General features: G+C 38.9%; 1 protein-coding gene across 11 annotated transcripts in view; it reads left to right on the top strand.

Moving 5' to 3' along the window:
* Positions 1 to 25883, top strand: part of DLG2 (discs large MAGUK scaffold protein 2) — a gene marked incomplete at its 5' end in the record, with an annotated part of 1947716 nt that overhangs the window by 1452983 nt on the left and 468850 nt on the right. For all 11 annotated transcript variants that reach the window (XM_081100118.1, XM_081100117.1, XM_081100121.1 and 8 more), the window contains one exon: positions 17401 to 17537. In XM_081100118.1, the coding sequence (XP_080956244.1) occupies positions 17401 to 17537 (137 nt within the window). The remainder of the gene's footprint in view (positions 1 to 17400; positions 17538 to 25883) is intronic.

Genomic DNA, 25883 nt, shown 5'->3' with positions numbered 1-25883 from the left:
AGCATATCTGAAGTCATACAATAAATACTAGAAATACTGGTTAGCCACTTCATAAATCTGAGCCATAGTAAGTAAGTTCTTCGTTGTTTCATACTGAGCAAACTGTCCTTGCAGAAACAGGCACTTTGTAATTATCTCAATTATATAAATCTCATTCTTAGGACCTAAGCTGAATCCAGATTTTCTAATTAGTTCTTTTACAAAGATGCTCCATAAGGATGATAAGGTGAAGTAGGGAAGCCAAACATCTGCTAAAAAGGCCCATTTAAAATCATTGGTGAATTACAATCTGTTTATAAATGAATTTATGAATTTAGGGTTATCTTTTTAGCAGATTAAAAATGCCTGTTTGTTTTATATTTTAAAGGTTGGTTTTATGAATAGGCTAGGTCACAGTGGTCGGCAAACTCATTAGTCAACAGAGCCAAATATCAACAGTACAACGACTGAAATTTCTTTTGAGAGCCCATTTTTAAACTTAAACTATGTAGGTAGGTACATTGTTATTAACTTAATTAGGGTACTCCTAAGGCTTAGGAAGAGCCACACTCAAGGGGCCAAAGAGTCGCATGTGGCTCGTGAGCCGCAGTTTGCCTACCACGGGGCTGGGCTAGGACATACAGGTAATGGGAGAGGGAGGAACCAAGAAAAGCTAGTATCTCAAACTAAATCATGTACATAGAATTGAAGGGAAGTTTTACCATGTGAATTATAATGAGTGACAAGTAAATATAATTAGGAAAAAGGGAAAATGTGGGAAAGAAAAAATGCTTTATCATACAAAATTGAGCATCCTCCTAACCACACAGGATATGCTTTCATGTATGTTTTACACAACAGCTAACACTAATAAGATAAATTGGAAAAGACAAAATCCGATCTTAAAACTTTTTAAAGGCTTCCTTTTGCCATTAATATAAGGCCCGAACTCAACACAGCACCTCTAGAACTTCATGAGCCTTTTTCCCTCCAACTTCAGTCCCCATACCTCCTCCTAGCCCCATTCTCTCCTTTGACCATCGTGATCTAGGCTATTTGCACCTTTCTACAGCCTGTTCCTTCTCTCTGCTTGGTATTCCTTGCTTCCTCTCTTCTCCCAGCCATTGAACAAAGCTCAGCTCAGCTATCGCTGTCTCCTAGAAGTCTTCCCTGACCTGACTCTTTGCCTTTCCTCCAAAACACTGGCTTATCCTCTGTTGTCTTTTCTTCCACTTGGTCTGTAAGCTCCTTGAAGACAGAGATGGTATCCTATTCATATTTATCTTTCCCAATACTACTGTCATGAGTTGAATTGTGCCCCCCCAAATAGACTTTAAAGTCTTAACTCCCAGTACCTGTGAATATGACCTTATGAAAACAGAACTTTTGCTGATGATCAACTTAAGATGAGGTCATTAATATGGATCCTAATCCAGTATGACTGGTGGTCTTATCCTATCTAATAATAGACAAAAAGGGTAATTGACTGTACCTTCGCTACGCTTCCCATTGTCTAATCAGGGCAATATGCAAATTAACTGCCAATAAAGATGGCGGTTAACCACCAACAAAGATGGCGGTTAATTTGTATACATAGGCGCAATATGGGAGGCGAAAGGGGAAGGACGGAAGAACGGTGATCAGAAACCCAGGCGGCAGGCAAGAGCCGGGTGGCAGCCCTGGATCGGAGAACCGGGCTGCCTTTGCCTGCCCCCCAGCGGGTGATCGCCATCGGAGGTGCCACCTTGCCTGTGGCCCATGATCGCCATTAGCACTGAGGCTGCTTCCCCTCCCTTGGACTGGCTCCCTTAGTCGTCCTGCAGGTTGAATCTGAAGAGGACAGGCCAGGCACCAAGGGACCAGCGCTGCCAGCACTTGAATGTGAGCAGACAGAAGGAAGAAAGACCTTGAAGGCCTGTCCAGGGCGGGTTTGCGTTTAAAACCAAGTGGGGTGGTCCGGAGCTGCAGGCACTGACAACCATGGCACCGCGGCTGCTTCCCGCCCTAGACGCTCCACAAGGTCACCTGAGCCCGCCCTGCTCCAGATGAAGTGTGATCACTTCACACGGAAGCAATGTAGTAAAAAAATAAAAACCAATGACCAAGGGCCCACCTCCATGAGCTCACGGGAGCCTCTGAGCAGTGGGCACCCCGACTATTTTAGGGGCTTCAGGTGAGCGGGGACACAGAGGGGTCAGGAAACCTCCCTGGAGGTCGGGTGGTAGGTCTGATGGCGGATCCATCCGACCTGCTGTCTGCCAACAGCCGCCTCCTCCGTGGAGAATGGGAGAACGAAGGGAGGGGGCGATTCTGCAAAGGGAATCCAGGGTCCCAGGTACTCTGTCCCACCCGCTGACACTGGCTATGAGGGCACTGCAGCAGCCAACCAGCCTCATCGCACCCGCCCCCCAACACACACACACACACACCTACTGGTCACAGACATAGGGAGTGCCCTTTCTGAGGGGAGATGCCCACTAGGTATAAAGAAGGTATACAGAAGGCGCTCAGCGAAAAGTCCCCACGGGTTGTGTTTGCACCTTCATGCTCTCTCCCCTCCCCACCCCCGACTTCAATGCCGAAGGAAGCCTGATTCAGGAGCAACCCCCTGTTACCACCCACACGGAAAACAGCGGGTGATAAACATGTCCCCCAGACGCCTGGATCCGCCTCAAAAGAAAGACCCTACAGACCCCGAGCAGGAAGATGGGGACTGAGACAGAAGGTCTGGGAGAAGCAGGGCTGCCCCACCTGCTCTCCGTCCCCCTCCCTGTGTGAAGTGCCTGTGCCGCCGCCCTTGGACAGAGGCCTGCGAAGGAGTGAAGAATGTGGCTGTGCCTGTGGCTGCGCTCGGCCTGCCGTCGCGGATAAGCAGGAAACACATTTACGTGCCAGAATCTAAAACCCTCTTTATGGGCAACAGAGCAAATAATGCAAGACCCACACGTGTTTCTAAACAGGAGTCTGTCTGGCTGCGTGTGAACCCAGATCGAAGGCCTGCTCTCCACCGAGGAGGCTGCAAAGGCTGCTCTTCTCTCCAACAAAGGCAACCTAGAGGTTTAAAGGGAAAAGGAGATATAAATAAAACAAAATTAGCAACAAGCTCTGGAGCCGCTGCTGTCAAATCCTCCGTGCCGTGACGTCAGAGCCTGTCTCCCCGCGCTTGGGGCTCAGACAGCCAAGCCGCTGACACTTGCCAGGTCGCCGGGCACCGGCCTCATCTACCCACGGCCACTTTCAACCTCCCGCCCGCTCCTGGAGCCGGTGGGCTTGCGGATGGAGGCTTCTGTGTTAAAGCAACCCTGTTGGTGGAGCACAGACACGTGTGGGCTTTTTGATGAGAACCCATAGCATCCCTTCACGAACGTGTTTTTAACTATTCTGAGATCACGCTCCCAGCCTTGACGACTCTCAAATAGGCCTCAGCGATTCCACTTGCCCAATGCAAAGACTGACCCGGGTTTCACAGAGACGGAACCCTCGGCCTGGAACAGACCGAGAGAAAAAAGCAGGGTCTGATCGCAGCCCCATGGCAGTCAGTGCTGGGTCGGTGTGGTGGAAGCCAGTCCTGCAGTCATTGAACATGGGGTCAATTAATATTAAGTGACATAGGATCAATTAATATCTCTTTGAGAGGAGTTGAGAATATAAAGTACAGTGTAGAGCAATTACTTATATTATTTCACATAAAACTCTTTTCAACTAAGATATTTTTCTTTATTTAAAATGTATCTTTATTGTTGAAAGTATTACAGATGTCCCTTTGCTTTAGCCCCCCCCCCCCAATTGATCTTCTCCTCCCTGCACCCACCCCTTCCAGGCCTTAGCCAGACTACTGTCTGTGTCCATGGGCTATTCTCATCTAATACATAAAATTCTAGAAAGATTTAGAGAAAATAAAATAGGAGATATGCCAGGTAAATATTGAACAGAAGCGCTGAAGTTGCTTCATGAATACTTGCAGGCTTGAAGCCAAAACACAACTCATGAGATAAAGTTAGTCATTGTAACATAACAAAAGGTTCCTTTCACTAAAGAGATAAGATGGCTCCCAATACGTATACACATAATAAAACAGTGTATGAGTTTAGAATGAGCCTCACCAAGATATGTCTCAGTGGTATGCAGATTTTTGAGCTAAGGGCAATTTTAGCTTCAGGCTCAAGTGAAAATTCTGCCCCTCCCTTTAACTACCTAAAAAAAATTGAATTAGAGGCCTTGCCCATAATAAGACATTACCCTATATAACAAAAGGCTAATATGCAGATCAACAGAACAGCAGAACGACCGGTTGCTATGACACCCACTGACCACCGTGGGGCAGATGCTCAATGCAGGAGCTGTCCCCTGGTAGTCAGTATGCTCCTGCAGGGGAAGCGCCGCTCAGCCAGAAGCTGGACTCATGGCTGGCTAGCACAGCAGCGGTGATGGGAGCCTCTCTTGCCTCCACGGCAGCACTAAGGATGTCTGACTGATGGCTTAGGCCTGCTCCATGGAGGTGCGAGAAGGTGCAGTTCGGGCTGAGGGACCCACCCCTCCATATGCACAGATTTTGTGCACCAGGCCTCTAGTAAAAAATAAAAAGGAATGTTAGACACAGAGATAGACACACACCCAGGGAGAACATCGTGTGGAGATGAAGGCCGAGTTGAGGTAATGCATCCATAAACCAAGGAATGCCAAAGCTTGCCAGCAAACCACCAGAAACTTGTTGAGAGGCCTGGAATAGGTTTCCCTCCACAGCCCTTAGAAGGAACTGGTGCCTTGATCTGGACTTCTAGCCTCCAGAATTGTCAGACAATAAATTTCAATTTTGTAAATCACCCCAGTTTGTGGCACTTCGTTCCAGCAGCCTAAAAATCTAATGTAGCCTGGAGCTGAAAGTTTTTAATGAATAAATGAAGTAACTCATCACATTATTTAACCAGCCTGAGCCGTTTCTTGCACAGTTCTTTATAGCTTGCTTATGGGAACAGGATTCAGTGATCTTTATTTAATTCAGTAACTAATTTTAAAAATTACTTTTGGAGTATCTACTTAGTTCATAACATTCCTGGAGAACATAAATAAAAGCATTATTGTTCCTTCTAAAGCAGTCAACTAAAGTATACACATCTCTATTAATGTGAAATGCTTGACATTTAGAAGTACTAGTATACCTGTGCCATGTGATTAGTTTTTGAACACATCAATCATTAATTCATTCTGAAAATACTTATTGAACAATTGCTATATGCCAGCACTGTGCTCAGCATGACCTATTTTATGTAACCCCTACTTTCTAGGATCTTATAATTTAGTTGAAGAGAGAAGATAAATGCACATAAAAGATTAATTTTAAGTGATTTAATCTAACTGCTTAGATTTCCTGTGCTTATATCCAGACTGTTGAGAATTGCTGAAGGAAAAATAAATTACTAGAGGAGTAATAGCCACTAAACCTTAACTAGACAATCAACCATTCCTTGCAACTTGTCTGCATTTCTCCCATGAATTATCTCTTCCATTTTCCTTAATAGCTATTCTAAAACTTCTGTACTTTCCTCAAATCTGTGACCTCACTATTTTACTCATTCTTGAGGTCAATGTCCATACTTTCTTGCTATCAGAGTAAATTGAAGATGAGAACTCCTTTAATGTCTTACCATTAAACCTATATTCTTAACCTTTATCTACAGTACCTCTTTCTTCTTCCCTCCTAACTCAGGAGAGAAAATGTCCTCCTATTTCCATCTATTAATGTATCCCAAAATATTTATTAAGCACACTATCAGGGAATAAAGTAAATTGGTAAGTATAAGAGAAATAATTCCTCTCCTCCTTAAGCCTGTATTCTGCCTAAGATTACTTGTTGTTTTCACCTAAACTATTTTTATTTTCTCAAATAAGCCATGTCATCTCTCAGTTCTGGGTCTTTCAATACATGTTTTCCTCTGCAGGAATGTTCTCTCCCAACTCCCTTCTTTTCCTGGCTCACTTTCACTTTCCAGGACTCTGATTGGCTATCAGGACCTACAGTTAGCCTTCTATGACACCCCTACCCAACCCAAGATAGACAACCCACCTATGTGCTCCCATAACCTCTGTTCCTCTCTTATCAACTTACCACTGGATTTTTATTGCCTCTTTATCTTACCTTCCACTAGATAAGAACCATAGCTCTCTAGTTCAAGGATATAACCACAATGTTTAGGCCAGTACTTTCACATGATTAGTCATCAGTATGTTTGTTGAATGAGTTAACTGATTCCATTTAAGTAGAAGTGAAAAGGCTGATACACATAACTGGTTCTACTGGAATTCAACTTAGAAATGCACTACCATAGTAGGTTATAGTTGGCAAAGACTTGAGTTTTCTTGAAAATTAAAGTGGTGAAGGCATTTCAAATTCAGGGAATAGACATACTAGCAGCAAAAAGCACCACAGCAAGATCCGCTTGCCTGGAGGAAGCTTAGCTGCAAAGAAGTAAGGAATAGTGACAAGAGGATATATAGAATTTCTGTAGCAAATGAACAGTCAATTTGAAGTAATAGAGCAACATAGTGAATGTAGAACTTTAGGGGATAATAACCTGTAAAGTATTTGCAGAATGGGTTGTAGAAAAATGGAGGGAAAAACTCAAATTGGGTAATACAAATCATAAGCCTGTTACAATAAAGCAGGCATGATTGGATAAGCATTTGATTTAGTGAAATAGCTGGGGAGAGGAATAATATAATTATATTTTAAAATATACACTGAGGCTTCTGATAAAATATAACAACTGCTATATTATACAACATTAGAATAAATATCATCTAGCAACTCTCTGCCAAGTATCATAATAAGCCCTAGATTCAGTGATGCCAACCGCAGAGCTTCCAGTTTGCTCTGAAATATTAATCTAATTGGAAAACACAGAAGACAGGGAAGAAGAGGGGGTCATGAGTGCATGCTTTCAAACTTGTGAGTTTAAGGTGACAAATCAAACCCAAGAGAGTGTTGAGGTACAAGAAGTTTGGGCACTTAACATAGCAGTGTTATTTGAATCTATGGAAATGGATTCTCTACAAGAGAGAGATTATGGAGGGAATAGGATTCTATGGAGTGTGCCTTGAGGAATAACTATTATTCTAGGGAAGTGATTATGAAATTTAGCATGCATCCCCCAGAATTTCTGATTCAGGATCATCTGGCATGGGCCCCAAGTTTTGCATTTCTAGCAAGCTCCCACATGATGCTAATGCTAGTGGTGTAAGGACCATATTTGGAGAACCACTGTGTGGTTCTGGAACAGTGGTTCTCAACCTTCCTAATGCCATGACCCTTTAATACAGTTCCTCATGTTGTGGTGACCCTAACTATAAAATTATTTTTGTTGCTACTTCATAACAATAATTTTGCTACTGTTATGAATCATAATGTAAATATCTGATATGCAGGATGTATTTTCATTGTTACAAATTGAACATAATTAAAGCATAGTGATTAATCACAAAAACAATATGTAATTATATATGTGTTTTCCGATGGTCTTAGGCGACCCCTGTGAAAGGGTCATTCGACCCCCAAAGGGGTCGCAACCCACAGGTTGGCAACCCACAGGTTGAGAACCGCTGTTCTAGAACAATAAAATGAACATAAATAAAATGAAGTGGGAAGTAATAAGAGAAGGAACAGGGCAGTACAATGTTATGAGCATAGGAATTTGAAAGTAATCAGTAGATTTGTGTGAAATAAAGAAAAAGCAAAAGCCCATCAGAGAGGAGAACCAAGATGGCGGCATAGGTTAACGCCGGAGTTTGCTGCCTTGAACAACTACTTCAAAAGTGAAACTGAAAAACAGAACGGACATCACCCAGAACCACAGGAATGCTGGCTGAGTGGAAGTCCTACAACTAGGAGGAAAGAGAAATGCATACGGACACTCAGAGGAGGCGCAGTGCTGAGGTCAAGTTCTGAGGTGCGGAGTGTGCGGTTGGCGTTTTCAATCCGGAGGGAGTCGCAGACTCTGAGCTCCAGATACAGGCGAGTCTTTAGGGACCCAGACTCAAACGGGAGAAGCGGGACTGTCTGGCTTTGGTCAGAGCGAGTGCAGCTTTCTCTCCGAGGTTTGCAGCCATTGCTGGGACTCAGAGAGGCAGAGCCCCTGGGGACAGGACTGAGAGCCGCCATAACTGCTCTCTCCAGCCCAAGCCCTGCACAGAGGCATTTGCCGGATAGCCTCAGGCAAAGGCTAGATTAGCACCTCCCTAGAGGACAGAAGTTCTCTCACTGCAGACACAGCTGATTCTCATAGCCACTTGGCCTGGAGGTCAAACCCTCCCTGGTATTAGCTACAACAAAGAAGGTTTAACTATAAGACTGCACACAAAGACCACTAGGGGGTGCACCAAGGAAGCATAACAAAATGCGGAGACAAAGAAACAGGACAAAATTGTCAATGGAAGATATAGAGTTCAGAACCACACTTTTAAGGTCTCTGAAGAACTGTTTAGAAGCCGCCGATAAACTTAATGAGATCTACAAGAAAACTAATGAGACCCTCGATGCTATGTTGGGGAACCAACTAGAAATTAAGCATACATGGACTGAAATAACGAATATTATACAGACTCCCGACAGCAGACCAGAGGAGCGCAAGAATCAAGTCAATGATTTGAAATGCGAGGAAGCAAAAGACACCCAACCGGAGGGGCGGAATGGAAAAAGAATCCAAAAATGCGAGGATAGTGTAAGGAGCCTCTGGGACAGCTTCAAGCGTACCAACATCAGAATTATAGGGGTGCCAGAAGATGAGAGAGAGCAAGATATTGAAAACCTATTTGAAGAAATCATGACAGAAAACTTCCCCCACCTGGTGAAAGAAATGGACTTACAGGTCCAAGAAGCGGGGAGAACCCCAAACAAAAGGAATCCAAAGAGGACCACACCAAGACACATCATCATTAAAATGCCAAGAGCAAAAGATAAAGAGAGAATCTTAAAAACAGCAAGAGAAAGAAACTCAGTTACCTACAAGGGAATACCCATACGACTGTCAGCTGATTTCTCAACAGAAACTTTGCAGGCCAGAAGGGAGTGGCAAGAAGTATTCAAAGTGGTGAATACCAAGAACCTACAACCAAGATTACTTTATCCAGCAAAGCTATCATTCAGAATTGAAGGTCAGATAAAGAGCTTCACAGATAAGGAAAAGCTAAAGGAGTTCATCACCACCAAACCAGGATTATATGAAATGCTGAAAGGTATCCTTTAAGAAGAGGAAGAGGAAGAAAAAGGTAAAGATACAAATTATGAACAACAAATATGCATCTATCAACAAGTGAATCTAAGAATCAAGTGAATAAATAATCTGATGAACAGAATGAACTGGTGATTATAATAGAATCAGGGACATAGAAAGGGAATGGACTGACTATTCTTGGGGGGGAAAAGGGTGTGGGAGATGCGGGAAGAGACTGGACAAAAATTGTGCACCTATGGATGAGGACAGTGGGTGGGGAGTGAGGGCGGAGGGTGGGGCGGGAACTGGGAGGAGGGGAGTTATGGGGGGGGGGGAGAAGAGGAACAAATGTAATAATCTGAACAATAAAGATTTAATTAAAAAAAAAAGAAAAAAAAAACGCCCATCAGAAATGTTTATGCCTTTTGGAAGAAAATTCTATATCAGTATGATTTCCATTAGATAGGAAAGAAGAGCCCTGACTGGTTTTGCTCAGTGGGTAGAGCGTCACCCTACAGAGTGAAGGGTCCCGGGTTCAATTCCAGTCAAGGTCATGTACCTTGGTTGTGGGCACATCCCCAGTAGGGGGTGTGCAGGAGGCAGCTGATTGATGTTTCTCTCTCATCGATGTTTCTAACTCTCTATCCCTCTCCCTTCCTCTCTGTAAAAAATCAATAAAATATATATTTAAAAAAAAGAAAAGAAAGAAGAGCTAGATATGTGTACAACCACTCAGACCATAAGAATTAGATGCTGTTCTTGAGGCTGCCCTAACAAATGACCACAAACAAGGTGGCTTAAGATTTATTCACTAGTTCTGGAGCCTGAAAGTTTAAAATCTAGGGCTCAGCAAGATTAATTCCTTCTGGAAAGTTCTGAAGGACAGTTTGCTCCACATCTCTCCCCTAGATTTTGTCAGTTTCTGGCGATCTTTGTTATTTCTTGACTTGCAGAGGCATCACTTCAATTTCTGCCTCTGTTATCACATTCGTTCTTCTCTGTGTGTCTGTGTCTCTGTGTCTAAATTTCCTCTTCATTCAAGGTTACCAATTACTGGATTAGGACCAGACTAATCCAGTAGAACTTCATCTTAAATTGATTACATCTGTAAAGACCCTGTTTCCAAGTAAGGTCACATTCACAGGCACCAGCCTTAGGACTTAGATACCTTGGGAAGGGACATAATTCAACCAATATCAGGTGCCATATGAGTAGACTGTGGTGTATAGAATGAGATGGATGAGACTGAGAAAGGTGTGTGTGAAAAGGAAACAAAGTTAGTAAATATATGCTGTTTAAAAGTTTCAGCTCTTAACAGTAAGGAGCTGTGGTAAGTTTAAGAGATGGTATTTTCAGGATAGGACAAAGCCAGAAGAGAAGAAAAGCAGTGAGTAAGAGACAGAATATTTTAGAGGGGTGGGGAATAGTAAGTAAAGTCCTAGAGTGGAGGGGAAGATTTAGACTTAGAAAAAAAGGAATAATGTTTATTTCATTGAATGAGAGGAAAACAGAAAGGATAAGTATAGACATGAGGACTTTTGAATAGGCATTAAAGTGATGTGCTAAAATGTCTGAGTGGGTATTATGAGGTCCTAAAAGAAAAAAGTTTGGAACATTGTGGTAAATTAATAGGGTGATCTGTGAGGTATTTTTTAAGCAGGATTGGGTAGAATCCAGAGTAAGAAAATAAAGCTTTGGCTTTTAATTAACCACACCTACAGTGTCCAATGAGATTCATTCGTGTATCAAGTTAAAGGAAAAGGTGCATTTCTGATATTTATTTAAGCAAAAATTTCTTTCTAAAAGGGAAGAGATGTGAAATAGTCATAGTTATCTGTGTAGACCAGATCCACTGTATTTTTTTGCTTGTTTTTTTGTTCTTAACCAAAATGCATATACATTCAGAAGTTAAGTTGCCTGTATACGCAGGTGTTTTCTAAGAGGTGGCTAGCTGGGGTTCAGTTTGGATTTTGTGTTTCCTTTAATAAAAACATGTAGTCAAAATGTACAGAATGCCACTAGTATTTTCTGTGAAGCAGTAAATACCTTACCTAGCATATCTTAGATAAATTATGTCAGAAGCAGTCTGCTTAATATTGAATTGTGCCTGGCCAGTGTGGTTGAGTGTAGACCTATGAACCAGGAGGTTATGGTTGGATTCACTGTCAGGGCACATGCTCATGTTATAGGCTTGATCCCCACTGTGAGGTGTGCAGGAGGCAGCCAATCAGTGATTCTCTCTCATCATTAATGTATCTCTCTCTCTCTCTCTCTCTCTCTCTCTCTCTCTCTCTCTCTCTCTCTCTCTTCCCCCCTTCCTCTCTGAAATCAATAAAAATATATTTAAAAAATGATAATATTGAATTGTTTAGAGAAGCCCCAAGATTTCCCTCCCAGTCAGCTCATATCAGATGAAGTTGAACCAAGTTACTGAATGACTGTAAGACTTCATGGGGCTTAGTTCTTTACACCCCCAATGAATATATGGGTACATTGTAATCATATGACTTTTAAGCATTTAGTTTTTATTCTGAGCTTCTCCAGTACAGTATCAGTCTATCTTGCCAAGACTTCTGCTTTCGTTCTCCACCTCTCACTCACACCTCCTCCGTAGCGTGGGCAGGCAATAAGGGAAAAGGGTGAACTATGTTCCTCTTGTTCTTTCTTTAGAGAGTGCAGAAGAGATTTTGTGTGGAAATAGGTTACATTAAAGGTCTTAACAAGGCTCAGGCATTCCCTATGCCTAAATCTCTCATGTTAATGTGAGGAATAGCAGTTTGGGGATATGCAAGAACTATGGAAAGGGGAACCCAACTGTAAGGTAATAGATGTAAAACAAATTCTTTTTATATATCACATGTTTGTCAAACGGATCAGTTTTTGTTTTCGTCTTTATTTCTTGGGGAATTGGTGTTTAAATTCCACACACTTTTTTCCTTTGCTAGAGTGCTACAATATGCAGATTTTGCTTCCATGATTTTGCTTATATTATTCTGTGTCAGTTTTGTTTATTACTAGTACACATATAAGCATATTAATATAATTCTTAATAGCCAAACATTTCACAGTAGGAAGTGTTAGGGTCAGTGTTTGGGATGAGACCTACTGACTCTTTTCATAGAGTTAATTTTATAAATGACTAGTCTACCATGGAACACATGAAAATATGTGATATAAATGACAGAGATTTTAAGATTGCAGTTCTGAAAATACTCAGAATGTAAGAAAACACAGACAGGCAATTCAATGCACTCAGAACACAAATTAATGAACTAGATGAGTACTTTACCAAAGAGATTGAAACTTTAAAAAAGAACCAAACAGAAATTCTGGAAATGAAGAAAGCACTTAAGGAGATTAGGAGAGAGCTACTAAGCATTGGAAAGAGAGCCAACCAGATGGAGGAAAGAATTAATGATACCAAAGATAGTCAATGACACAGATGGAAGAAGAGAGACCTGAGCATAAAGAAAAATGAAAGAGTTGCACAAGAACTATCTGACTATATCAGAAAAAGCAATATTAGACTAATAGGCATACCAGAAGAAGAGAGGAAGAAAGGAATGGAGAGCCTATTCAAGCAAATAGTGGATGAGAACCTCCCAAACCTATGGAAATAACTAGATCCTTGAATCCAGAAAGCAAACAAAATACCTAGTTACCAGGGATATTTCTTAATTATGGGCACTTCTTTTCCAATGACCAATTCTCTAAATTGGAACCTCCCCACAAATCAGTGTTTTGCTATATTCAGTGTTTCTTACTCAGATCTTTATGAGCATTACTGTATTTACATCATTAGGGACCAATCTAGCTTATTTTATCATAAATACATATTTTGGGGGATTGCTAGACATCTCTGTCTCAATAGTCAGCCCAATGGAGCTGGGATTTTATGAGCATCATGTGACAGAAGTCAGAGCAGCTGACTTTAATCATTTAATCAGTCTGGAATCCAGAAGATGTGTTGGTTTGAAAGGTGGATTCTCTTTTATCAATTCAAACTTAACCTTCAGGACACAGTTCAGACACTAAACATCTGTTGATTTTTCTCCTGCTCTTCTAAGTCTTGCTTACATAACACTAGTACCATAAGAGAAGTCATCATAATCAGTTAAATAATGCCAGTGTGTTCAGGTGTCTGTTTTTCAAAACAGCTTATGGAGAGCAGAGAATTTTTTTATTTATCAAGCATCTATTATATGCCAGTTACTATAGAACATAGATATACTTATTCCCTCATTACAGATCAGTAGTTTACACAATTAGTAGGCGAAAGAATCGGGATGCAAAGCTGGCTATGCTGTTGTCCAGTCAGAGTTCACCTGAAGCAGGATAACACCTTAACAGTCATTGACTGCAACTACAGCCCTCTTCTTTTCGACTGTCCCTCACTCACTAAGCCGCCAACTTCATCTTTAAGGAGAATCTTTCTAAGAGACATGTCACTTTTTCTGTCTTCTTATATTTATTTGTCCATTCATTTTGTATGTAATATATACTTATAAGGTAACTACAGTTGTCCACCCTTATTCATGGGGGATACATTCCAAGAACTCCAGAGGATGCCTGAAATTGGCTAGTACTGAAACTTGTATATACTGTGTTCATTCATATATATACATACCTATGACAAAGATTAATTTATAAATTAGGCACAGTAAGAGATTTATAGCAATAACTGATAATAAACTAGAACAATTAAAACAATCCTATATAATAAAGAGCTAATATGCTAATTAGACCGGAAGGCAGGACGACCTTCCGGAACAACCTTCTGGAATGACCTTCTGGAACAACCAGTGGTCAGGGGATGGGGACTGAAGGCAGTTGGGACCACAAGGCAGCCGGGGCTGCAAGGGCCGAGCCCCTTGCATGAATTTCATGCACCAGACCTCTAGTATACTATAATAAAACTTTGTACTGTACACACAGTATGGCTACACTAGAAAAGATGATTCATGTCCCAGGTGGGACAGAGTGGGACAGTGAAAGATTTCATCATGCTATTCAAAATGGTACACAATATAAAACTTATGAATTGTTTATTTCTGAACTTTTTAAGATTTCAGATGGTGGCTGACCATGGATGACTGAAACCACGAAAAGCAAAACCACAAATAAGGGGTACTACCATGTATAACTGGCCTTGTTCTATTGCATAGCATAAAACAGACAAAAATTCCTGTCATCATGAAGTTTATATTTTCACCAAGGAGACAGACAAAAAATAAATAACATAAAATACATATATGGCTTGTGTAGTATATTACAAGGTAACAAATGCTAAGGTAAAATGAAAAGTAGAGCAAAAGAAGGAATTGGGGTGCATGGTTGGGGGATAGTATTAAATAAGTAGGTCAGGTTCAGGCTCCTAGAAAAGTTGAAATTTGTACAAAGCTCTGAAGAAAGTGTATTCCAGGTAAAAGGAACAGCTAGATAAATGCCCTAAGGTACAAGTGTGTCCGGTGTGTTCTAGAATTATTAAGTCTGTGAGTGTATAGAGAGGAATTGAAGGAGGGAAATATTAGCTAATAAGGGGAGAGAATGATCCTTTAATGGATCCTTTAAAGCCTGCCCCTGCTTCCCCAGAATGTATGCAAGGAACTCCCAGTGCCTCCAAACTGATTATTTGGATGGTCTTTTTGCTCAGTAGTCCTAGCCCACATTTGTCTTCATAGAATAGTCCTCCAAAAATCACTGGCATCCTCTGAGTTTAGAACATTCCTTCAGCCAGGTTCAGCCCACTCACTCATATGGACCCACTCATGAATCATTATTTCTATAGTGTTTCTAGTTTATCCATTCATTTATGTTGACCACGGTCAAAAGCAACAATGCATAGCATGTACTCAGGTGTGTTTGATGAATGAATAGATTGATATATATGAGTGAGTTAGTGAATGAATGAATGAATAAATGGAGGCGAATTGAATCTTATGACACAGATGGATATTCCCATCTCTAAATAAACTTGTATTCTGGATGTAGAAGAAAGCTCCACATTTACTTATGTTGAATTAAGTATCTGGAATATGGTTGAGTGCTGATTAAATATTAATTCTCTTTAAATGTATTCATTTTTTCGTCAAAGTAAGAGAAATTAGAGAAGGTTTTTTTAGTAGCTTCAGAGATATTCTCTGGCTCCTACTAAAAACATTTTGCTTCACCTTGAGCAGAGTGACCAGTTAAAATGTATTTAAACCTAATCTCAGAAAAAAAAAAGTTATTAACTTTTTAGTGACATAATTTTGTCTAGAGTATCCACAGTGATTTCATTGTGCTGGTACAAACTTTAACTTCAAATGTCAACTACATAATTATTGCCTTTGTTGGATTTAAACTTGTTTAAAGTGGTGATTTGTTTCCTCAGCTCTTCTGTAACCTAGATTGTCTGTGGCATTTACTGTTGACATAGTGAATCAGAGTCCGTGGATTTATTTTAACCTTTTCTTTCTACAGTATGGAATGACTTCTGTAGTACTCTAAGTGCAGTAGATTGATGCTAGCATGTGGCTATGAAACTTTTGTAACTATATTCTTAAGCACTCTGTAATCATATATAAATACAAAGGAACAGGGTTAGAAAACAAGAGCGGATATGTATTTTGAATTTCAAAGGAAAAGCCAAACAGGTGCATTTTATTTATTCTAGATCATCATTTGCTTGTTAAACAATTTTTTTTTTTAATCTGAGGCAAACAGATAAGTGTATAGATCTGTGGAAGTCAGAGCATCAATAAAGAATAATTACCCACTTTAGTAGGAAATTAGTTAACACCAATTTTAATTGCTCTATCAACTTAAATCCATTTTCCATTTATATTAACAACTATTATATTTAATTTAGCAAAAATCATTTTATTCCAAATATAATTTCAGAGGTGTTACTTTATAATTTACTATGCCACTATTTCTCCATTAACTAATCATCTTAAGAGCACATAGTTCTACTTAATATTTAATAAAAGCATAGTGAATTGGAGTATTTTTAAAAGTGTTTTTTATTATTTTTGTATAAAGTGCCAGGTAGGTTTTTGGGTTTTTTTTTTAAATCATAAAACAGGTGTTCTAGTTTTTTAAATTAGGTTTCTAGGTGTGTGTGGTTTAAAAAAAAAAAGTCTTACACCAAGTAAGTTACAGAAATTTTCTGTTTTTACTAAAAAAATCACTTGATATGTATCTTCCTGAGTAATATGCATGTTAATTATCATTATAATTTTAAAAAGCAATAAAAACATATGCTATAAGTATTATACTGAATGTATATTCAATCATATTCTGAAAAGGATATTTTTATACTTTTAAAGATTCTGTAAGTCATTATTTTTAAATGACCTCATAATATTTTAATAACTATTCTTATTATCATTCCATAGGTATATGTAAATAAAAATTTTGTAAGCCATAGCACAGTAAAAATTATCTCTCAGTGTAGAAAACTTTCATATTTAAAGTAATTTGATATCCTGTGGTAGGTTATAAGAGTGATAGAGAATATTGTCTGTTTCTTTATTCTTAAGAATGTATATGGAGATCATTTATTTTTTGTGTGTGACTAGCCTCACTATTACTTAATAACAGTAAGTGCCATGAAATGTGAAGATATGACAAGGTGGCCAGAGAAGAAAATGGCAAGCATCTAGCTTCTTTCCCTTATCTTCTCTCTGAAATTACTACTTAAATGCCCAGTGTCTCTTGTCTCTAATTTGGGGAATTTTCTACAGTTGTACTTTTCATCCTGAAATGTCAAGAGTATCTAGGTCTGTACCCAAATAATTCTCTATGCCACAGTAACAGCAACAATGAAGATGAGCCCACAGACTCAACGTGAGCAGAACTGTACTTGTTTTGCCTGGCTCACGTAGGATCCTTTCACACTTTTGCCTGCTCCCTATTTTGTCCAGTCACCCGGTAGGAGCTGATTAGTTAGCTAGGGAACAACAAAGAAATGTACAATCATAAAGTAGAACAAAACTAAGGGCCACAAGGGATTGCCTTCAAGAGCTTTGGCTCAACTCATTGGCGTTCATCAACAAGTCTTCAACTATTTAAAGAAGAACAAATCAACCGAAGTAGAACCCTTGCTGTTATTTATCTCTGTTATAATAAATTGAGGATTAAAGTTTTTAGACTATTGAAATGTGCTAATTGCATTTTCTTAAAAAAAAAAAAAAAAAAAAAAGCTTTTCTTTTTCTGTTTCTTCCCCCATAGGTTTAGGCTTCAGTATTGCAGGAGGTGTGGGGAACCAGCACATTCCTGGAGACAACAGCATTTATGTAACTAAAATCATAGATGGAGGAGCTGCACAAAAGGATGGGAGGTTGCAAGTAGGAGACAGACTACTCATGGTGAGTGTGACTCAAGCAAAACTATGTGCATATTTATAAAGCTCCTTTCCCAGTGTAGGAATGTTGGTTGGTTCAGGCTGTCATAACAAAATACCATAGACTAGGTGGCTTAAACAACAGATATATTATCTCATAGTTCTTAAAGCTGGGAAGTTTAAGATCAAGATTCTGGCCCATTCAGTGTCTGGTGAGGTCTCTCTTCCTGGCTTTCAGACATCTCTCTTCTCTGCGTGTCCTCACATGGCCTTTCTTGATGCTTGTGCTGAGAGAAGATCTCTCTGTTTCTCTTTCTCGTCTTCCTAGACCACCAGTCCCACCAGAATACAGCTCCACCCTTAACTCATTTAATTAATAACCTTGATTACCTCATAAACACCCTATCTCCAAATACAGTGATATTAGCAGTCAGAACTTCAACATATGGATTTGCAGGGAAGGGACACAATCCACTCCAGAGCAGTGATCATGGGCAGAAATAGAAAAGAAGGGAGCACATATTTTATGGTAAGAGATCTCAAAAGTACACATATAATTGTATCTGACTTGTTGACATTTTAAAAACAGAAATCTAAAGTATCACCAGTTTTCATAGATAGGCAAGGCACAGAGATTCTAGGTTGTTTTTCCAACACAATCCATCTCCTATTAGAAGGGAGGCTGCTAAAGCAGAACTACTAGAGAGTTGGGCTTTGCATAACAAAGGGAACTGCCTAGTGTACTGATAAATACATTATTATATCTCTCTGTGGTCCATTGTTCAATCAGTGTAGACTCTGTCCCTACCTTCCAAGAATTCACATGTGTGAATGGATCCCTTCCTCCTCTCCCCTCAGACAGCGTTACAGCTATTATATTTGCCAGCTGCCCACATGCTTCAGGAGCCCTGCAAATGATTGATTCCAACACATGGCCACCCTTCTAAGCCCTGAGGTGATATGCTAAACTAAGGCAACATCAGACAATGATAAGCAGTGAAGCAGTTGAGATTTCACTTAATAAAACTACTTCATGTCCATTGACTCTTTTTATATCAAATCTATATGATAATAATCAAATACTGAAAATTAATAGAAGATAGCTCTCAAGTGAGATAAGTATATGTAGTCTTATGTCTGCCCTTAGACAATAGAGCCTCTAATATATGTCTATAAGGAACCATTATCTCCAACACTTTTGTGAGAAGTGTTTGGGAAGGACCAATATATACAGTCTCCTCAGAATAGTAAATTCTAAGACAGGTGCAAGTTTGTAGGTTGAACTCCAAAGTTCATTGTGCCCACTTCCATGTTCTAGACAGCTTGTCTTTAGTCTCACTCTAATTTCATAGTTGTCAGTGACTTTTGTATTGAATTATTTAGATAAGACCTTTATAATATTCTATAAGGGAAAGTGGGGAGGGGGGGGGGATTGATTGCCTCCACACATGCCCCAACCAGGATTGAACATGAAACCTGTGTATATGCCCTGACCAAAAATCAAACCCACAACCTTTGGTGTACAGGATGATGCTCCAACCAACTGAACCACACCAGCCAGGCCTATAGTATTCTTGATATTTATTTGGCTTTAACTATTTTCCATGTACTTTTAACAGTGCTTTTCGAATGGCTTATTTTATATAAGCAAAAGGAAATGGAGGTATAGAGAGACTTACTTGCTAACTGGTCATATAGTTAACAATGGGCAGAACTGGGTTTCAAATCCAGTCAGTCTGGCTTGCATCCATGCTTAAAACCACTAAGCGTGGTCTTTGCATTTGTTTCCTAGAATTTGTCAGTCAGTTCTTTCCTTCCTTTAGTTATCAGTCAGTCATTTCATTAATTCCTTTGTTTAACAAGTAATATATTGCACACCTTTGATTTCCCAGCAATAGCCAGTACTCAGAAAGCAACTCTGGCAGGAAAAACATACGGCAAAAAAAAAAAAATAAAAAATAAAAAACAAAAGTAGCATTAATGACTTTAGTCAAAGTTTCAGCTATGAGTTTTTGGCTTTTTTACTACCTGAAGTTAGTATCATTTTATTTTCTTTTTTAAAAACCACTTTATTGAGGTATGGTTGGCATGTAAAAACTGTACACATTTTATGAACACACTCCATGAGTTTAGGGATAAGTATACACTCATGAAAATACCACCATCATTAAGGCTATACATATATCCATTACCTCCCAAAGTTTTCTCTACCCCTGTAATTGTTATTGTTATTACTGTTATTACTATTCTTATTAATATAATTATTATTTGTGTATATATGTGCTAAGAACACTTAACATAAGATCTAACCTAAGTACATTTTAAATATATAGTATAGGCACTATACTTAATAATAGAACTACCATTTTTATTCTTAAGACTTTCTGAATTTTCTTGTTTGTTTGCTTTGTTTTGTTGCCTTTCATGTAAGAGCTGGTTCTTATGAAGTTGTGTCTTTTGAACCAGAACAGTGTTTTGGGGATGTAGGCCCTAATAAATTCATTTCAAGAATATAAACTTTATTGTTTGTTGACTTGGGAATGAAATAAACTGAGAAATCCATCTCCTAACATAGTGCTAAATTGAAATGAAGAGGACAGTGTCATTCTAAAATAATGACTGCCATAGATGGTTATGATGTGACCCAGGACTCATCATTCTTCTATAAGAGTTTGGTTGTAGACAACTCTTCTGGTATTTCTTCAACCATTGCTATTGAAATATCATTCTAGATGTTGTGTGCTGATTTCTTAGGGTTCCGTTTAAATTTCTAGCTTTATTTTCAAATTCTTATAAAAACTTGAAGTCTAAATAATTCTGTTAAAGGATTTTCCAGGCAGCATACTATTATCTTATCATAATTTTCTCAATATTCATTGTAGATACAATGATTTCAAAAATAGCTGTGACATAATCCTTAACTGATTGAGTTTTTTAAAGAATAGCTTTTTAAAAAAATGAACCTTCAACAATAATAGGCCTTCCTCTCTTATGTAAGGAAAACCTAATTATTACTTCCAAGGCAACTGTCAGGCTGAATTTGGAAATGAAAGAAAATGATTCATTTTATAATATTCTGAAAGAAAAATTACCACGAGGGAGAGAATAAAGAAAATAATCATGGGAGCTACCCCAAAAGACCAGTTATCTTGTTTCACCCCAAAAATATGTATTCATGCTCTCCCTCTGTCATTTCTTTCCACCTCCTCTTCCCTGTACTAACCTACATTCATGTCTTTTTATATTCCTCATCTTCTACTCTCCTTCCCCAAAAGAATATGAATAATTTAGATTCTGTGATTTACCACCTGAACCACACTCTATAGTTCTCTCTAAATAGCTATTCTTTTTTCCAAAGTAATTTGTACCACTTCTTAGGAAAAATCCTCCCTATATTATTCATTCATATTTCTGTAAAGTAAACTGATCTGAAATAAATCTCCTTTCATTTCTTTAGACTTTTGTGGCTGGATCACCGCACTTCAGAAAGTCTCAAAACATCTGCCCTTCAGTGAAAGCAATGAAATCACAGTGCTTAGAACTACTCTTTTTTAGACTCTTAGCAATAACCCTTCTAGTTTCTCTACTGAAATAGCTGAATTATACCATATTTATTGGGTACATTTTTTCCTTATGTACTTGATACATCTCAGAAATGAAGTTTCTATTTTAGATATTATCTTGTTCCAGCTCTTTTTTGGGACATCAGAATCCCACAGAAAAGTAGGAAGTAGTCTCTCACCTTTGCTAGAACATGCTAAGGATGGAGAACTTAATGCCTCCTATAAGCTATTCATTATTAGATACTGACCATCATTAGCAATTTTTCCTTAAAATTACATCAAAATATATGTACCTATACATTTCTGTCTTTATTCATAGTCCTGTCCCTTGAAAAGGTGAATACTAATTTCTCACCCACATTTGTTTGAAAAATTATATGTCACTTCTTCTCAGTCTTTTAAGATGTTTTACACATTTTTCTCTCACTCTTGCCATAACTTTTTCCACACCTACTTATCTATATATATAAAAGCCTAAGCAACCAGCCAGTAGCTATGACTTGCACTGACCACTAGGGGGCAGACGCTCAAAACAGAAGCTTCCAAGTGACAACAACTTTGCAGGGTGCCCTCTCACACTCCATGACCCCTCCGGGAATATCAGACTGCTGGTTTTGGCCTGATCTCCACAGAGCAGGCTGAGGGACCCCACCTGCTGGAGGGACTCTGCTTACTCTGCAGATGCCCTTCGAGCCCCAGCGCTGCCCCAGGTGCAGCCGGCCAGGGGGGGACTGCTGGAGGTTGGCTCCAGGGTGTATCTGGCTGATCGCGTCCAGTCCTACCCCACCAGCCACCTTCTAATTAATTTACTTTAATGTGCATGAATCCATGCACCAGGCCTCTAGTCTTCTATAAGTAGATTACCCATTTAACGAGACATTTTTTTCTTTCTTAATATGTTATTCCCCCATCTGATCTTTACATTATTCTACTATAAGAAAAAATTATCCTGCCTATCACATATGCAATAAGCTTCTTAGTTTTTCAGATAAGTGTTTAATGTCAGATCTCTCTACTGTTTCATGGGTCAACCAGATATTCTCTTATCAAAATAATAATTTTTAAATTTTTTCTGCTGCTTGACACTAATCATTCACTAGAATATTGCTTTGCTTATTTGTCAAATGACAATGACATCTGATTTTTGCAGATTATACCAGTAGCTTCATTTTGTAATCTCAGACTGAATAGATTATCTCCTGGCCCTGAACTTTATGGGACAGATGATCAGAAGTGAACAGTCATAATTTTCAAATTCTTTCATAGATATTTATACACTGGTTTTTAGTAAACCCTACCAAGGAGAAATATAGAGCCACATATATTACAGAAATGCGATGTCCTTCATCTTTTCCTTCACAAGGCCGGAAACTTTGAATCCAGGGTCATCTGTCTGTCTTCTCTGTAGGGATACCCTGAGCTGTTAATTGTCAAAGCCCCTTGTAATGTAAACTTCATCATCTTAGTCTCTTTTACCTATAACCTCTGCTTGAAGTTTGAAAAAACAAATAAACACAGACAGTGAGAGAACTTTTATGAGTCTGTATGGGTTTGTTTGTTTTTAATTCTTCTTAAAGGGAAGCACTAGACAAGGGAAATGGTAACAAAGGAATTGAAGTAGGTTAGAAAGACAATGGACCCTGCTGAAACCGGTTTGGCTCAGTGGATAGAGCGTTGGCCTGCGGACTGAAGGGTCCCGGGTTTGATTCTGGTCAAGGGCATGTACCTGGGTTGCGGGCACATCCCCAGTAGGAGATGTGCAGGAGGCAGCTGAACGATGTTTCTCTCTCACCGATGTTTCTAACTCTCTATCTCTCTCTTTTCCTCTCTGTAAAAAATCAATAAAATATATTTTAAAAAAAAGAAAAGAAAGACAATGGACCCTGAGATAGGATAACTGGATTCAAGTTCCATGCAGCTGGCACTATGCCTAATTGACCTTGGCAAGTTACATACATCTTTGGTCTTCTGTGTTGGTCTCTTTACCATGGCAGTGTTGCCTTAAATCAGTGCTTCCCAAGTGTATTTCAAAACACCAGTCTCATTACTGACTGTTCACATGAAAAGGAAAAGGATCTGTAGTCAAATAAATTTGGGAAATTCTGCAACTTGTATCTCATCTCTCTTGTAAATTCTCAATGAACTTAGCACATTAAAGAGTTTGTGAAGCCCTATGCAGTCAAGGAACTAATTTAACTTGGGATAATACTATAATTTTCAAATGTATTTTATTGTGGAATTCTTTTCTTTTGGGGAAGGAGGTAGTTTCTACTCTTTATTTTCTTTTTAAATTTTTTTCAATTACAGTTTACATTCAATATTATTTTGTATTAATTTCAGGTACACAGGATAGTGGTTAGATAATTGTATACCTTACAAACTGTTCTTCTGATATTTCCAGTACCCACCTGGCACCATACAGAGTTATTACAATATTTATAATTTTATTCCCTATGCTGCACTTTACATCCACATTACTATTTTGTAACTATTAATCTGTACTTCTCAGTCCCTTCACCATTTTCACCCAATCCCCCAAAAATCTCCCCTCTGGCAACTGTTGGTCTGTTTTCTGTATCTATGAGTTTGTTTCTGTTTTGTTTATGGAACCCTTTCCTTAAAGTAATGTTTATAAAACACCTATAACTAATGGTTAGTGGAGTGTACCCTGGCATGTGCTATCTCTCATTCTTATTCCAAAATTAATATCCCATGGTAATAGGCAGTAAATGGATTTAGGGAATGTGGATGGAAACAATACAATTTTCTCAGCGAGTATTAGCTATAAGGACCTAAATTATTATTTTTGGGAGATTTATAAAATTGCTTAGTTTCATTCAAATAGTAATAAGAAAATTATCTGAAAGACGATGCAAATATGTAGACATTTTCTGACTTAGTGAACTTTCATTCATGAACCAAAAGCTGTACTCTCTGTGCACATGGCTGTTTCCTACCACCAACACCCTGCTTCCTCTTAAAAATATCTTTCACCTGCTGCATCCCACACGGTCTTCACCCCAACACTTGAGAGATGGATGGGGCAGTCATTGCTATCATTCTTATTCTCTAGAAAAGGAAGTTGGAACTCGGAGAAGACAAAATGATTTCTAATATTGCATAATTACTAAATTATGAAATTAAGTTCAGACCTAGAGATCCATGTCCTGAAGCCACATTCCTTTCACTAGTTTACTCAACCTCTCTGGTTCTCAATCCTGGCTACACATTTGAATAGTGTGCTAAGATTTTAAACTCTGTGGATCCCCAGGCTTTAATCAACCCTGAAGAATCAAATCAGGATCTCTGGGGTAGGAGCACACTTTATTTAACACAGGTCTTTTTTAAGTTTTCCAAATTATTCTATTGTGCACCGAGGTTACGAACCACAGTCCTACCTTTACCTAATCACATCCCAGCCCCCTCTGCTGCTGCTTCACTGCTTCTCCTGAGGGAGACTTTGGTGGAAATGCCCATTCCATCAAGCTCGTACAGCATCATTGAGCAACCTCCAGCAATGGGCTGACAGATATTTACAAATGTTCACCTTTAAAACTCTGTCCCCTGAAGTTGGAGTCACTTCTGAAACAACACAAGAAAAAAAAGCTAGATAATTATTTCTTGGACTTCCTTCTAACTTGTCACAAATGAAATAATATTACAATGAAATGCAATTGCAATGACATTTTATGTAAGGTTGTTTAATAACATACCCCATCCATAAAACATAAAAAGTTGCCTTTAATATATGTATATTTCTCTACTTTAAATTGCATACATATATAACTATGCTAATATATGGTACATATTTAAAACATACTCTAAAGTGGAAAGATTAAGATCAATGTGATAAATATTAATAGAAGTTCAAATATTTCTTCCTGTACCCAGTGAGGTCCCAGGGGTTCATTGTGGTGACCACTGCTATAGAGGAAGCTGGAGTCAATCAACACATCACTGTCAATCTCTCTCTCTCGCTCGCTCTCTCTCTTTCTCTCTCGGAATAAGATTAAGAGATGCATCAATAATTAATGTAGGAAGAAGAAATGTACACTATTGGAGCTTTCATCTTGTTTCTTATAAGCTGATGTGACCCGGTGCTCATGCTCTGTGCCAGCCTTTCATCCTTATATCCTATGCCTGACACAGAATGGGTGTCCAATAATTGTGTTGTTGGTTGGATGACCTTCATTCCCTATCCTTACTTCTCTGACTCGACACAAATGTAAAATAGAAAGACAGTACAAATGCCTCATTCTCCCTATAAAATGGGGAATTTTGATCACTTTTCCTTTGGTTATTTTTTAACTTATTTAGCTTATTATTTCAACACTGATGAAGTGCCTAGTATTTATAGTGTATCAGATGGGGGGTGGAGGAGGATGCAAAGATAAAAACTATCTAATCATTGCCCTGGGGGTCAGTCTCTGAGGTGGGAAGAGGCACTGCAGGATGAAGTGCCTTGGAAGGGGGTGATCATTTTCACAGAAAGAACCCTGCACAGAAAGAAACTATTCCCATTAGCAGGATCGGCAGAAGCACTATGTCTGATTATGATGTTTGATTACTATTTATATACTGCTTTTTATTATACACTGTTTTTTCAGATTCATGGTATCATTCCTTTCTTGTAAACACAAGTAATCAACCAGTAAATCAGCATCACTCACATTTTACCTATAAGAAAATGATCAGTAAACATATTAACTGACCAAAATCCATGAATCTGGGAATTGAAACCCAATTCTATATTCAAAATCACTCTCATTATACCAAGTTGACTTTATTTCTAGAAACACCTAAAGTTA

This window comes from Myotis nattereri (assembly GCF_964212035.1).
Source record: "Myotis nattereri genome assembly, chromosome: 9".
Taxonomy (NCBI): Eukaryota; Metazoa; Chordata; class Mammalia; order Chiroptera; family Vespertilionidae; genus Myotis; species Myotis nattereri.
The sequence above is the reverse complement of the archived record's forward strand: the minus strand, read 5'-3'. Positions and strand labels throughout refer to the sequence as shown.